This window comes from Colletotrichum abscissum (genome assembly GCF_030869225.1).
Source record: "Colletotrichum abscissum strain IMI 504890 chromosome Unknown Scaffold_18.1, whole genome shotgun sequence".
NCBI lineage: Eukaryota > Fungi > Ascomycota > Sordariomycetes > Glomerellales > Glomerellaceae > Colletotrichum > Colletotrichum abscissum.
In genome coordinates, this window is record NW_026850076.1 from 312151 (window position 1) to 327872 (window position 15722).

The 15722-nt window shown below is 47.9% G+C and overlaps 5 protein-coding genes across 5 annotated transcripts; 4 read left to right on the forward strand and 1 right to left on the reverse strand.

Moving 5' to 3' along the window:
* Positions 1-21: 21 nt before the first annotated feature.
* Positions 22-826, forward strand: CABS01_08099 (ctr copper transporter; the record flags this gene model as incomplete). Its single annotated transcript, XM_060541461.1, has 4 exons — positions 22-150; positions 212-260; positions 316-631; positions 688-826. 4 exons carry the CDS (start codon positions 22-24, stop codon positions 824-826), a joined length of 633 nt encoding a protein of 210 aa, XP_060402265.1.
* Positions 827-1387: 561 nt separating this feature from the next.
* On the forward strand, positions 1388-2399 carry CABS01_08100 (alpha-ketoglutarate-dependent 2; the record flags this gene model as incomplete). The annotated part of the gene is made up of 2 exons (XM_060541462.1): positions 1388-1513; positions 1584-2399. The coding sequence occupies 2 exons, from the start codon at positions 1388-1390 to the stop codon at positions 2397-2399; spliced, it is 942 nt and encodes a 313-aa protein (XP_060402266.1).
* Positions 2400-6874: 4475 nt separating this feature from the next.
* On the reverse strand, positions 6875-7780 carry CABS01_08101 (uncharacterized protein; the record flags this gene model as incomplete). The annotated part of the gene is made up of 4 exons (XM_060541463.1): positions 6875-6955; positions 7042-7054; positions 7205-7330; positions 7650-7780. 4 exons carry the CDS (start codon positions 7778-7780, stop codon positions 6875-6877), a joined length of 351 nt encoding a protein of 116 aa, XP_060402267.1.
* A 2027-nt stretch (positions 7781-9807) lies between these two features.
* Positions 9808-10347, forward strand: CABS01_08102 (uncharacterized protein; the record flags this gene model as incomplete). The annotated part of the gene is made up of 1 exon (XM_060541464.1): positions 9808-10347. One exon carries the CDS (start codon positions 9808-9810, stop codon positions 10345-10347), a length of 540 nt encoding a protein of 179 aa, XP_060402268.1.
* A 3267-nt stretch (positions 10348-13614) lies between these two features.
* Positions 13615-15590, forward strand: CABS01_08103 (uncharacterized protein; the record flags this gene model as incomplete). The annotated part of the gene is made up of 4 exons (XM_060541465.1): positions 13615-13793; positions 13843-14297; positions 14358-14979; positions 15044-15590. 4 exons carry the CDS (start codon positions 13615-13617, stop codon positions 15588-15590), a joined length of 1803 nt encoding a protein of 600 aa, XP_060402269.1.
* Between the last annotated feature and the right edge of the window lie 132 nt (positions 15591-15722).

The following is a 15722-nucleotide window of genomic DNA, read 5'->3' on the forward strand; positions in this document are numbered from 1 at the left end:
ATCTACGAATAAACCGACAAGATGGACGGCATGTCAATGGCCACCACCACCACTGTCATGGCTGCTACTGGCACCATGAGCATGGCTGCTACCACCAGCACCAAGGCCGCCATGTCTGGCATGGGAAGCAGTACCGGCTGCAAGATCTCTGTACGTCCTGGCCATCACCATCTATCTCTGCTATCCATGGCGCCTACTAACCGCTTCATAGATGTTGTGGAACTGGAACGTCATTGACAGCTGCTTCATCAGCAGCCAATGTACGAACTCCCTACCTGTGCCAACGATGATGTCAAACCACTAACACCCATACAGGGAAGATCACCTCCAACGGCATGTTTGCCGGCTCATGTATCGGGGTTATTCTCCTGGTCATGGTTCTTGAGGCTCTTCGCCGGGCCACCAAGGAGTACGACAGATACCTCATCAAGGCCCACAAGCAGCAATACGCCAACGCCGGTGCCGTCTCCCCGAGCTCCGCCAGCGCCGACGACCACGGCAAAGGCCCCTCCGGCTCCGCCGCCGCTATCACCGCAAACGTCGTCCCGCCTTTCCGCCCCAACGTTCTGCAGCAAGCCGTCCGCGCACTCATCCACATGTGCCAATTCGCCGTCGCTTACTTTGTCATGCTGTACGTTGCCTTGACGCTGCCTTCACCTCAAAGAATGGCGCTAATATTGTCCTTAGTCTTGCCATGTACTACAACGGTTACCTCATCATCTGCATCTTCATCGGTTCCTACATCGGTGCCTTCCTGTTCCAATGGGAGACTATTTACGATGGCCCCACCTCTGCTGCCAGCGAGGCCACCGTCTGCTGCGGTTGAACATGAATAAACAAACTTGATACACCAGCTTCAGGCTGACGAATACGGGATACAGCATACGACGTCTTTGAGGAGGGATCATAATACTATACCCACGCAGCGTTCCAGCTGCGCTACTGTTTGAATCTTAATTCAGCGCGAATAATAAATTAACACTTTCCAACATCAGCGAATTCCGATGCCCAACCCCTTCTCCTCCCCCTCGTTATGTTATGTGTGATGGATGCAATATCCGACTTCCTACCTTATGTTGGGAATATGGCCGTCTTATTGCCGAGAGCTTAAACATTAGCGCTTGCTCAACCCTCTTCCCTCTCCGACGAGTCCCGCACTCTCTCAGGTGTAAGATGATTGGATCAATCGTCTACCCGTCCTATCCCGCGGAAATGGACGGCTTTCATCTACTGATCGGAAGAGGGGAATAAGTGACTCGGATACGTGATCTCATCGTACGTCTCGAATCATTTTAACTATCAATATAAATACCCCCCATCTTGCGTGCCCAAGCTCAACATCTGGCTGCAAACCATCCCGACCACTTTCTCCATACAGACTATTGCAATGGCTATCACCGAACTTCATACCAAGGAGCTCAGCCCCGGCTTCGGGATCGAAGCACACAACTTTCCATTTCAACCTGACACACTCGATCAAAGCGCTCGCCTGATTGAAGATCTTGTCAAAAAGGTAAGCTTCCGAGGTACCCTTCTTATCTGTAAAGCCTCCCTATCATACTTGGCTGATAACCTTTGAACAGCACGGCTTCCTCGTCATCCGCAAAAGCGGCCTTACAGACGAAACCCACATCGCCCTAGCTCGACATCTCGGCGAGCTAGACGATGTCAAGCCCTACAATAAAGCGGGTCGTATCAACCGCCTCCAGTACGACGAGCTCTTTGACGTAGGAAACATTGAGGCAGACGGTTCCATCGTCGACCCTAAATCCCCGCGTGCCCAGGCTGGGTTGGGTAATGCTTTCTTTCACGTCGATTCGAGTTTCAATCCTAGGCGGGCGGGCTATTCCATGCTCCTGGCACATGAGTTGCCTCCCCAGGGTACAGGTGGAAGCACAGAATTTTGCGATACCAGGGCTGCGTGGGATGGGCTGGATGAGGATATGAAGGCGGAGTTGACGGAGAAAGACTACGTTGCTTGCCATTCTATCCTGCATTCCAAGAAACTCGCGGCCCCGGAGCACTTTGCGAACATTGAACCCGCAGACTATCCAATGGGACGACACAAGCTCGTGCAAAAACATGAAGCTTCTGGACGGATGAACCTTTATCTCGCAATGCACATCCACCATATCGAGAACCTCACTCCGGAGGCCTCAAAGGCCTTGTTCGAGAAGCTCTTTGACCACGCTACGCAGGAAAAGTACCGCGTCGTGGTGGACTGGGAGGATGTCGGGGATATGGTCATCTGGGATAATACCTGCACGATGCACCGCGCCATGGGTGGGGACTTTGCGTACAAGTACAGGAGAGATATGAGAAGGGCTACTGTTCATGATGGGAGTTCGCAGGCATGGGGGTTGAATGAGAGGACGGATGTGAGGCAGGGGTTGCCGTGATGGTCCATGGATGGTGGGTGGCGGGAGGTTGTGGAGATTGGACACATGGGTGCCGGACATCTTGGATATGTTCGCTGGGGGATGTCGTACAGAGAATTGAACTTTTTCTTTGGTTTCTTTGTTGTGAACAATCATCCCAGCCGTTGCTTACTAGCAGCTTGGACGTGGCTGCTGTCACTGAGGGACTCAGTGCCGAGGTCGTTTCTTGGATCCTTTGTTGAAGAAACAACTGTCGTTGATAGTTGAGGAAATAGATCTCGTGCCTGATTTGCCGGCGAGACCCCTGTTATGATGACCGTTGTCGATTGTCCGGCCACGAGGTTCTTCGTGACTGGCTATCTCAGCATTTACCGCAGTAGGCAAGATTTAGACACATGCAGTAAGCAAACTTCGCGATACTGGTACGCTCTTTGTCTACTAGCAGGAGACTTAACTCGATCAGTTGTTCACGGTTTTACCAAACTGCGTCGTCGGAGGTAAGCAAACATGTCCTTCCGCCCAGCCAACTTTTGACGCGAACACGCTCATCTTTTCAGTAGAGGTTGCATTATTGAATCTTGAGGCCTTTGGTCGGAATAGCCATTCATTGTCACCGGCGGTTGTGAACATCGGCTAAAGGAAGAAGGAAAAGCTTGGGGCAATGCATCCTGATGGCTCGTGGATGTGGCAATGGTTTGAGAGGCGGACGGACGGACTGGCGGTAGGCTGGATCATCTAATCAAAGTGTCAATGGTTTCTACTAGTTCAGGGTGAATGCTGCCGTGCCACCCTATGGCAAAGCCACAGAGGTGCAAGGGTAGTCTGAAGGACAGTTCTCTGAACAGCTTCATCTTGACCAGCCAAGGTGACAATCTGCAAGCATAACGGACACGAGAACAGTCAAGTGATCTAGATCCCACAAAAACGTCTCTTAATTCGTGTCAGTATAATCCAGAGTATTTAAGGGCGGGATTGTCCAGCATGGAAGCAGGAATGGCCCCTATCTAAGCACCAAGAGCATCAGCACAGCGAGTCAATTGGCAGATTTGGTTTTCAGCCCCGAAAAGAAATTGTCGGCAATCTTACATTCAAAGCTTAAACCGTCTATCTATCTTGAGGTATTGAGCTATTATCATTACCCCTGCCCAGGAAATTCGGCGAACCTCGCACATACTGATCGTACTAAATTCAGGGCATCATATCTACAAACCGGGTTACCAAAGAGCTACCCAGCCGGCATTCCTATACAATCGGAGATTTGAACTGAAACAGGACGAATGAGAGCATGGATTCTCCCACCCTTACGAAACGATTTACCTGCCCTTATGTGCAGTGCCCATATTACGAATTCGCCGAGTTCCCAACTGAGATCGCTCGAAATGCGCATACAGCAAGGCACTTCCAGTGCTCATACTGGTGGATTTGTAACGAAACGTTCCATACTATGTCAGTTGCAGAATATCACGAACAGACGCACGACAATGAATTTGGCAAGAACTTCGAGTGTTCTGGGTGCAATCAGAAACATCCCACTATGATCGAATATAAAAGGTGTGAAATATCACACCAGGGCGACCGTGATCAGAACGGCCCTAACTGGATTTGTACGGAACTGAAAGATGATGGGACTAGTACGTGTAACACACCCTTCAAGCGCGAAGAACGTTCCGAGTTTGCGAGCCACTTGTCGGAACATAACATACACATACCACCCGAACAAGCGTCCACAGTTATCAAAGATTATAATGTCACGTCGAACGGACAAAGGTTCTGGTGTAAAGATTGTGGCCAGGCTCGCAAGCTCTATGATTCCGAATTCGAGAGTTACCCCCGTTTCTACGGGCACTGGCAGACGCGGTGTTTGGATCACCGCTCACGGCATATGATATCCTTGCGAGAAAGTGCGCTGCAACAGCCTAATCAGGAAGCGTCTTGATGAGGTTGAGGAGACTGATGATGTTGAATCTAGCGATTGTCTACGATCATTAGCTAGTGAACCAGAGCAGTGAAATATGTACACGAGAATCTAGCTGCTAGTTGAATATCTTTTCTATAAGAGAGTACCTGAATTTATATCCTTATCTTCTTTCTCATACAGAGTTTCTTTTAGCTTGATAGTGACACTCACATAGCTCTGGTTTGAGCAGGCTCTTCTTTCACGCAACACAAGAGTAAACACATTGACACCTAGTCGAATCTCATTGCCGTTAATGACTAATAGCTTTCAAAATGGTTTACTGAAACGTAGTCTCGAAGGCTGTCATCGGGGGAGGGTCACCTGGCCACAATGGTGAAGACGTATTTGCCGCCGGGGCATGTCAACGCTGGCAAACCGCAAAAAAGGTGAAGACAGGCGAGCTGAATCGCCACGACTCATAAATCCTTAAAGTGACCGAGCCATGTTGTCATGGGACACTTCTTGCAGATATCCCAAAGAGGCGTCTGACTTGACATCCGCTGAATGATCCTCAAAGCGAATCTATGATTCGTCTCGTGGTGCATAGCTTTTCTGGTGGTCAGTATCGAGGAGAAATCATTGTGAACTTTGCATTCATATTTTTTCGTCACACAGAAAGTCTTTATTCCTTCTTCAATACCAAATCGGATTTTAATAGTGTCACTCAAGAAGAGTAAACAACACACCACCTAAACTTTCCATAAATCATTAGAGTGTAACAGTTAAGAATGTCGAGAGCACGAGATCTTGCTCTACGTGGTGAAGTGTATCGAAACACCGATGTATAAGACGTGAGATTTTCTACTCAAAGTGGGAAAACAGTCCCTCGCTCAGGACTTTCGACAAACCTTGCACTTGACCTACAAGTTACAATCTTGAAACTACAACTTAACTCACGAATCAAGGTCGCTTTCGTTTTTATCTGCCCACAAAGTTAGTGGATTAGTTTGGCACATGCTAACGGCATTGTAACGAAAGTATGTCGCAGAACCCGTTTATGGGTGTCATACTCGCAATTGTCTGCTATCATAAAGAACGCAAGAGATGCGCACGAGAAGACGCATCTTACGTGAACGTATTGTAGTCAAGCATTCGACAGTGTGGCGGATAGGATTGATCACGAAACAGCGCATGTTACGTGCTACTATGGGTATTGCAGCTTGCAATTCCAGAATGGAGACCCCCGGAAGATCCACGAACAAACCGAACACTTTCTTGGCAATTTCATGTGTACTTTCTGCGGACAGCCTTATGGGAATGCACTCCAATGGAGAGCATGCGAAGCATCACACGTTGCTGGCCGTGGACAGCCCCAGGTCTACTGGGTGTGTTCGAAGGCATCGGCCATGAATGGGAAAACGTGCAACACATCTTATACCAGTAAACAAGGTACCAACTGCCAAAACCACCTGTGTATACGGCATGGCTATCACCGAACGGAGGATGGATAAAATGAGATTCTCAATAAAACTTGTTTCAAGCATAGTGTATTTTGGTGCGGGCGTTGTGGTAAGGGTCTCAAATACGATGACCCGGCGATCAAAAGGGATCTCAAGCTCCAAGCAATAGGGCAATCACTTCGTCTAGATCACATACAAAAGCATGTATTGGAAGATGGCGGCATCCATTGGCAGTGGCCTAGTCCGGGGGTGAGAGAGAGAGAGAGAGAAAATTCGTAGAATGAAAATCAGCTATTGTGCTCAATGATGGGCCGCTGGATGAACGGAGTAAGAAGCGCGAGAGGGAGGCGATTCATGGGAGAAGTCAGTGATTGTGCTTGATGATGAGCCACTCAACCATGAGAACAGGGGATATTTCTTAGGACCTAGCTACTGGCCGAATATCTTGGACCTACTCAGACAGTTCAGTGAGTATATTCCATCATCAAGGAAGTGCAGGTACAGGACGAGTTGAAATAAACTGTCTGAAACTCTCCCCACGAGTGGTGATTACCTTCTCCAGAGAGATCCTTAAACATACGACGTAAAGCGACGCGGCAATTACCAACAGGTCATCTCAGAATGCAGGTTATTACACGCTGAGTCAAGGGCACATTCTCACATGCAGTGTTTGGATCTCGGGGCCGGCGCCTGTTTGCTGCGTAGTGGAAAGTTCTTTTTTGCTGAACTCAATTCTGGACGATGAGTTTCTCAAAGGGGGCGATGGGGATCATCTATTCAATATGACGAAGACGCACGTGTTCATTGCCGTGACACCGTAATATGATTCTAATCAGAAGATCTGAAAATTTCTTATTTAGGCAGACTCGTTTCACTAAAGAAGGCCGGAGAGGTTCTTTCAAATGCCCTAGAAGGTCACCCATTGAACTCAAAGGCATGATATCCAGATTGAGCCATAGATTTTCTGCACTCGAAGCAGCGGGATCCAGGACGTAGCTGACAAAGTGGAGCCCCCTGGTGGCGGTTAGTGCTAGGATGGATTCATGGAATGGCTTTCATTCTGATTTCACCAGATGACGTTGGAAATTTGCATCCAGAAAGAGAGTCTTAGCCGATGAATGTTAGTCAAGAACAATGCTTTACCGCCCGAGGTAGAAGATTTGCAAGGGTATGGAAGTAGAACAGTCCAAGAATCCCGGCACTTTACGGGTCTGGTCTAACTGGGGTGTTGAAACGTAGCATTAATTCATTAGTAGTATATCAAGGGTGGACGTGTGTCATTCTTCGAGGTCAGGTCGAGACACACCACGACATCAGAACTACACAATCTCCAGACCTCGCACTTCCCCTATGAATTTGAGTGTCAACTCTCTCTATATCTTAAATCATCACCACCAATCTAACGTAGTTAAGGGTACCTACCACTTGATTTTCTTATCGGCATGGTCACGCGCCTAGAATATACTGACCTTGTTATTACAAAAGCATCATGTTCGCAAACGGGACAGAACGTGCGGAGAGGGATCGACGCACAAACGGGAACTCTGTCACAAACGGGAACCACAACCTGAATTCGCAGATCAACGGAGGTCCATCTACAAATGGAATCAGTATTAATGGCAGCAGAAATAATGTCAATGGCGCCCATGTCTATGTGTGCTACTACGGATATTGCGGCCAACGATTCACTACTGAGGCGGCTTATTCATCTCACGTTGATGAAGAGCACCAAAGAAGGCCTCGTAATCAGGAATTTCCGTGTACCTATCCGGGTTGCGGTACTTTCTTCTCAGTTGCGACGGACTGGAGAGATCACGAACTTGAACATGATGAGGAATATATCACGAATCCGACCAACATTTACTGGGTTTGCTCAGAACCTAGAGGTACAGGAGCGTGCAACACATCCTTCACCGCGAAACAACGTACCCAGTTCGCAGAACACTTAGTAACCCTGCACGGGGTGGGCCGATCATGGAGTGCGGTGATCCCAGTCCTCGGGAGATCGAGTTTTCCGATCTACGCTGACGGATTCTATTGCCCATAATGTGTTAAGGGTATCAAATATAACGATCCAGACTTTTTACGATCCTTTGTTATCTGTGGTTTGGACCAGCCGCTGCGTTTGGATCACTTGCAACGGCACATGTTAGACGATGGGAACTCTAACGGGCACTTGCCTACTGCGGGAATTTGAGACAAAGTACAAGAGGGAGGTATCTGACATACTAGAAGTCAGTGGTTGAGCTTGATGACCACTGGTTGCTGAACCATGGGAAACATGCGTGCCTCTTAGCATGTAGCTGCTAGTTGCATGTTCGAAATATCCTTAAAGTACTTAGGCGGTTGAGCACGCTTGAGTATCACAGAAGTGCAAGAGAAAATAAAATAAAAAAAAATAACAAAAAAAGAGAAGAAAAGAAAACAAAACACCAATTTCTTTAACATCTTCCCTGCATTAAACGATTGTAATTCAGTTCCTCTTCCACCGGAACTTCGTATGATATAATGAATTGGCATCTAGTGACAGGTCACTACGCAATAATCAATACCCAACACCTTATGGATGGTGGTAATTTGTGTTTGGAATCCAAGACAGGCGCCCAACCATAAGAGTCATATTTGCTATCAGCCTCGACTCTTGGCAATGATCTCATTAGAGGCGGTAACAAAGATCATCTGTTCAAAGTAACAATCATGCACATGTTCATTTGCCAGGACATAGAAAACGCCATCCTACCGCCGCACCGTCAACCAAGATAGAAGGCCTGAATAATCTACCGCAGAAACATTCAGGCCCACAAAGAAGACTGGAAGGATGTGGCAACTGCTTGTTTGACATCGTTTACCGCATTCTTTGTGGAGAAACACCAATCCTTGCTGGCCGACAGAAAGTTTTCACCAATCAAACTCTTGGTCTTTACCGACCATCATTCGTCATGGCAGGATACCAAGATATTCTCCGCAAATTTCGCGATGTCAGCGAGTTATGGGTCCTTTCAGTCAATATTCGGTATCTTGAGTATCACAAGGTTTCACGCACTAGTCGGTTAATATTATTGCAAACTTGCGAACACTTTCATATTCAATTTTGACATCATCCGCTCGGCATTGAAGCCTTTGAAGGGTCGGATTGCCAAGGATACAATTACGTAGTGGCGTTTGAGAAAATCTCCATAAAGAATCCATCCAGGAATCAAAGTAACCACAAAGCCCTACCCACGAACCGTCTAAAGCTCATGACGGCAATCTGGACTATCTATCTAAGGTTTCAAAGACATACTTACCGCTGAATCATGGTAAACAACACCATACAACTGCGCGACTTGTCATCTCATACATTCCGGATTATGAAAGCCAGACAGCTTCACCCTGCTAGAGAGGCGTCAGTCGTTCATCAGCTCTTTGGCCACCTTTTTCGGGGAGTTTTACCGGCTATCTAGCTAAGCTTTTCCAAGAAATCATCAAGGCAGGTCTAGGTATTTTTCGGAATCATGGGTGCAGCTCACGACCCACAGACTCTCAGTGGCGGTCAATCTCAAGAATGGTTCATTGATAACTTTACATTTCGTTCTCGACAGGTGACATGACATTTCATATTGAAACACCAAAACATAGACGATCTACGTCGCTAGTGCGAAGAAGATGAATGCTTCACCGCTCAAGGTAAACTTATCATGAAAGGGGACTTAAGTTTGTCGAAACCATCCTAGCGATCACGAATTTCAACCCAGGTATCAATTACCGAGTCTTACCTCAAATATATGAAGGGCGGGGTGATCCGGCTTCTTAAGCAGAACAGCCAGTATTATACATCACGGCGCCAGCTAACAGACCTTAGTACTCTATGAAACGCACGCCTCAACTAAATCTGACATCTGTCTTCCCTGGACCCATAGTCTGAATTACCAGTCTTTGCCAAGGTAATTGATATTTTGTTCCTTCTCTTGGTGAAGCTTGCGAGTTCATGCTAACAACAGCCTTCCAGGCACCATGTCCGCAAACGGGACCTCGCATACAAATGGGAATGGCCTTACGAATGGGCACAGTGAACACTTACCCAGATGCTATTATGGGTATTGTGGCCAACGTTTCACTACTAACTATGGCGGAACATGCGACCCACGAAGAAACGCATGATAGTGTCACTGATGGTTTCCTCTGTACCTTTTGCTCCTCGCCTTACTTGGAAGCACGGGATTGGAGACTTTGTGAGAAAAGCCACTCTGAGCAACGAATCCAGGATCTAAACGGCATTTACTGGGTGTGTTCGCTGTCGGACCGTGACAATGATTCAAGGCGTTGCAATACATCATTCAAGGTTACGCAACGTTTCGAGTTTGCACAACACTTGACAATGATGCACGGAGTGGGTACCTCTTGGAGCGAGGTGCTGTCAGTCCAGAGAGATAATTGTTTTCCGATTCATGCTGATGGATTTTGGTGCGGGTATTGTCGAAAGGCTCTAAAATACGATGATCCGCAAATACAGGAAGGCCTCACTCTTACAGGTTTAGACCAACCGCTGCGTTTGGATCATATCCAAAAACATATTATCAATGGGACAAGACCTCGCTCATGGCAATGGCCTCGAGCGGGCGTTACTGAATAAGCTTCAGGGGAGGAGCAGTAGTGGGGAGACGAGGGAATACTTCTGAGGGAATAGTTATTAGTCGAACATCTTTTACGTAGCTGATTCTGCTCCGGGAGGAAGTTACCCAAACAACCAAAATGCAATACCTTTAAATCTTTCCCATGGATGATCGCATCTCGCTTACTTTCCTATCTCAAGTACCTTGATCACTCGATCGACCTCATAGATCGACAGGTCTCCGTATCCCTTCATTCTATCCGAACTTCCGAATATGTTAGTCAGGAACTCCTGAATTCTTTCTCAATCATCCAGGCTTGCAGCAGCTACAGAAACGCGACTACATCCTCCTGGTAGACTTGCCGAATGTCGCATCGAGGGGCTCTCTAGAATACACCCCAAGTCGCTGCCATTACCGGAACCACGTACACAGCCTGTTCCTTCAAGTGCTTCTGTCTCATCCCTAGGTTAGGACCCCACGAACGGTTGAGGCTCCGCTATTGTTGTCTAAGTGGTTGCCTCACCTCAAACCCAACCAATGCGTCTCGTAAGTTCGGGCGCCACCTGGTCTGCCGGAATTGATATTGTGACTATCGCGCTAAATCGATGTTTGTTTGAATGACCTAAAAATACAGATGACAAGAAAAAGTATCCTAGGCACTAATGGTCATTATGCATCTATGCCACTTATTTCATAACATACTCGGGTATCCCGAGCTATCGTAGGACTCAACATTCGCTTGGCAATTTCCCAGACCGCAAGACGAATGTATCTCGTGGCATCTAACAGTGACAAATAGAATGATATTCAACCGCATTCTGTCTCTCTTGAATGGTTGTATGTGTTGTTCGATCAATGTGGTGATCTCTATCCCTTTCAGTATTCTTAGCGAGGAGCTTACCGCTTGGGCGACACCCAGTAAACATCTAAAGGGGAGAGTAGGGTCCTTTCATGATGATGTTGTACAAAAACTGGAGCAATTGATACTTTTCGCCGAACAGTCAATTCAGATCCAAGTCCTTCACTCCATGGTGGCAGGACCGTATTTTTATACATGAGCACGCACGTTTGGCTTTCTCGACATCTAGTTTCCAATTGCGATCATCTGCGAAGGCTATCACTCACCAGACCCTACATTTTTATTCAGACGTTCGGCTTTTTTGGACGAGTCAGAATACGGAAATATAAACATCAAGTTAGCTTGAATTTCCCTGCTTTCCCCACAGCCAAGTTCAAACTGGTGGCTGCGTATGCTAATGTTGTAATAGAACTTCAGCATCATGTCTGTCCAATGTGAGCAACAAGTAGTCCGACCTGAGCAAGTGGACATACAGTTTCCGCCTATGCCTGATCGAGTAGGAGAGGACCAAGACGAAGAAATAATCTCGGCCGAACGAGAGGCAAGGCAGACTGGACAGCCTACCAAACTTGGGTGCGTCCATTGTAGACGCGAGTATGCCATCGAGGCTGCTTGAATGCGTTGTGATAAACCCCATCCTAACCTTATATACTATCTATGCGAGGAGCACTCGCCTCCTACTCCCGGTCGCCCTGGCGTTCCCTCAAATATCATTCCTGGCGATCCAAGATGCAGGCGTTTGCAAATGTACTCCAGGTTCGGAGACTTCTATCAACACTATTATAGTAACCACGGCTGGGATCCGATAGACGATCTCCTAAAACGGAGTGACTGCGGAAAAGACAACTTCTTTTGTGGGTTCTGTGTCAAGAAGAGGAAATACCCACGCGCTGTACCCGATGACGCGCAAGCCACGACCGACAGAAATATGAGACTCCGTCAAAGACATATCTTAGAACATTACCGGGATGGCGCAATAAGAAAGGAGTGGTTCTCCCCACCCCTCATGGACATCCCTCGGTCTAATCGGCGACAGTGTCCAAGATGCGCACTGCCTACGTTGTCGCCGTCGCCATCACCATATCCGAGAATCACGATCATTTTCCTGATCGAGCAGCTACTAAGAATTAGAAAGTGGAAACGACGCTCAGTGAAGGGCCTCGATAGCCACCGGTCAACACAGACATCGTTCATGGAACGAGGACAAGCCGTCAAGAGGGACGCTACATGAGAACAACTTTTCCTTGATGAGCAGGAGTAACACGCCTCGGAAGTCTCGATCATACTCCGTCAATAACCCCTTTACTTCATAAGTCCAGCGGCTCCTAAAGTATGATTTGAGGGCCAAGAGGGGGATGGAGGATGAGAGTGGCGCGGTGATCAGAGAGCTCGGCTAAGTAAACCAACATCGTGCATCTCAATTGCTTTTCCGGTCTTATTATAATCCTTTTGGAAGAGAATACGCATATTAAAGTTGATGTTATTCGTTTAGCTTTTTGGTTTGACGAAATGTTATCTTGAAATATTCTTTTATCACTCAGTAGCGAAAAGCTCTTCTGGAACACGAAAACGCCAACCTACCTAAATGGCGTCAGTGCGTGCAAACAAGGGCGGTCAATGTGGCTTTGGTCTAATTTCCATTGTACTTTTGTATCATAATTATATGGTTGAAATGATGCTGGAGAAGAATAAACGTTGCGATCGAGAGTCAGCTTCATCCCATTCCGACTCGCGGCTGAAAGGAACAGCCGACTGGTCTGCTTGATTCTCAATATCCACTTTGTGCCGTCCGGTGCCGTCCCTTGCCGACCAATGCCGACGAACGCGGCGGCCCCGCTATCCGGGCCGTCGCCAACAACACCCCCAAACAACGTCGAACTATGTCTCAGTAAAGTACCAGAGGAGCTTTAGATCATGTCATCTGTCTTTTCTGCACTGTACTTATCATGACTCTTGGCACGGGGAAGAGGTCGTATCGCGCGTGTACGAGATGCCGAAGTCGAAAGACCAAGTGCAACTTGTGAGTATGCCCGCGATTCGCCCAACGACTCTGCTCTAATCAACACATTTCAGTGAAGGGGTTGGAGAGCCTATGAAACCTCCCTGTGTTTCCTGTTACTATTCTGGAAGTGAATGCGTTGTGTCCTCATCGCGCAAGTCTCGTAAAGCAAGGCGGGATCACAATACCCAAGCGTCTCCTTCCTCAGTCGAACCATCACCCGGGCCAGCATCTCCTCGGTCTTCAGTCTTCGTCCCCTCAACGAACGAAGATAGTTGCAACGAAGATGAAGTTACGGGACCCGATGATCACAATGAAATGGAGCTCAGAAATCCCTCTGATGCTTTGCAGATTCTTGCTCGTTCAAGGAACAAGGTATCTACTAGGAATTTAATTACACATCGTCCAACATCTCACCATACAAATACCATGCCCTCAGCCAAGCCCAGAGAGACTCTTGTAAGACTGGAGGAATTCAACGGCTCTGGCTTTTCGATAGAAAACTCAGCCCCTAAGTGCATGACAGATACGATATCGGGACTAAACAACTTTGAGCTGATTCGACGAGGTGTTCTTCGCCTTGACAAGGCATCCCAGCTTCTGGATATGTAAGTCAAACCCCCCGACATGGCTATAATCTAAGACTAAACGAAATAGGTTTGCAAGCAACTATCATCTGTACTGCCCTGTCACTCCGACTCACTTCTTCACACAGCCAGGCCAGCTACAGAAACGTGACTACTTTCTACTAGCAGTCTTGTTGACTATTGCATCAAGGGACTCTCCAGGGGACGCACATCTTCACAGCCAGTGTTGGAGTTACGTGCAAAGTCTACTTCTTCAAGTGCTCCTAGCTCATTCATGGACTCAAACCCCGCGAACAGTCGAGGGTTTGCTACTCTTATCTGAGTGGTTGCCTCATATCGAATCAAAACGTTCCGCTTTGGCGGTCCATAAGGACCACTTCAGTGAAGGACAAACAGCTTGGTCAATTGTCGGTCTCGCCGTACGCTTGGGCTACTCGTTGAGACTAGACCGTGCCGCATTTCGGAGTCCTACATCGGGAGAGTCAGTAGACGATAAACAGGAGCAGAATCGTCTCATTTGGACGTGTGAGTTTAAGACTTTCAATTGGTAGAAGAAGTTTGCGCTGATCATGCTCTCGATTGCAGTCACCTACTTGGCAGACAGGCAGATCTCAGTTCGATTAGGGCAGTCTTTCTGGTCCCGTGGGCCGGCTCTCTCTTCCAAGTTCACGGCCAAAGACTTTCCGAGTCTAAAGCCTGTGGCTGGATGTGGTACCGACGACTACGCATCAGTTCTGCATGCGCACTTGGATTTGATGCAGATACTTCACAACGCCCACTCGATACTCTACTCGGCCAATAAGAGAACGCAGTCGATGATTAACGAGGGCGATTATCCGCGCTACTTGGATGACCTGATGGAAGCAGCAACGGCATGGAGTACCAATTGGGGAGGTCTCCAAGTTTCTCTGAAGCTGAAGTCTACGCTCCGTATTTCGCACGAATATCTCTGTTTATATATTAACGCATTCTCTTTTCATGCCGTGGTGACGCGTGAGTCTCAACATCAAGGTCCTCGGCGAGACGACCGACGGCAATTACGCGGCAACAAGAGATCGGGGTTGGATCTTTTCCCCAATGGTCTTATGGCCTCACCTGACGCAAGATACATTGCAAGTGCTATTACGGCAGCAAGAGAACTTCTTAGTCTTACAACGGAGTTGGATCCCCGAAGGGTTTTGTGTTACCTCCCTTCACGTTATCATCTGTAAGTTCTCTCTCTTGAAGGTTCTGACAGCCCAATGCGGTTCGAGACTGACTGAAGCTGGAAGCTACGGACTCTATGCCGCAGTGTTTCTATACAAGGCTCTCAATGCAGGGGCTATACGGGGCCATGCTCAACAGAAACAAGTGAGAGGCCTATCGCAAGCCTTTATCTTGACCCTGGACGAAGTGGCCTCAACTGAACCGCACATCTGCCATGGGTACAGTGTCCTACTGAGAGAGCTTTGGCAGCAAGACAAAGACCCGCAGATTGAATCAGGCCCAGAAGCCCAACGTGACCAAGGAACTCATAAAGATCATTCGAGTGCAGTAGAAGACACCATCCTCGGTGATCCATCGACGTGGGGCTCCGAGGGGGGTTCTCAGCCTATCGTGCAAGACCTAGACCGAGTGAACCAGCCTCCCGCCGGATCGAGTTCCAGCTCGGCGGAGGCTGTTGTGGGCACTCAGGACTTCCTATCCTTTGAAAACTACTTATTCAAGTCTATGTGGCCCGAACTGGCTAGCCCAGAGCATCAAGGGGACTTCTATGATTTGGAAGGAGAGCTCCTAGGTTTCGATCTGGATCCTTTGAGCGAGTTCGAACCACTCTAGTCAGGTTCACTCGAAGAAACGACTTTGCGTCGATCGGTAACTTGTCCCTTGAGCTCACTGAGGGCAGCTACGAAAGCCAACCGACTCTTCTAGACTCCCAGTGATCAAAACTTGAATCGTTGCAGTCAAATT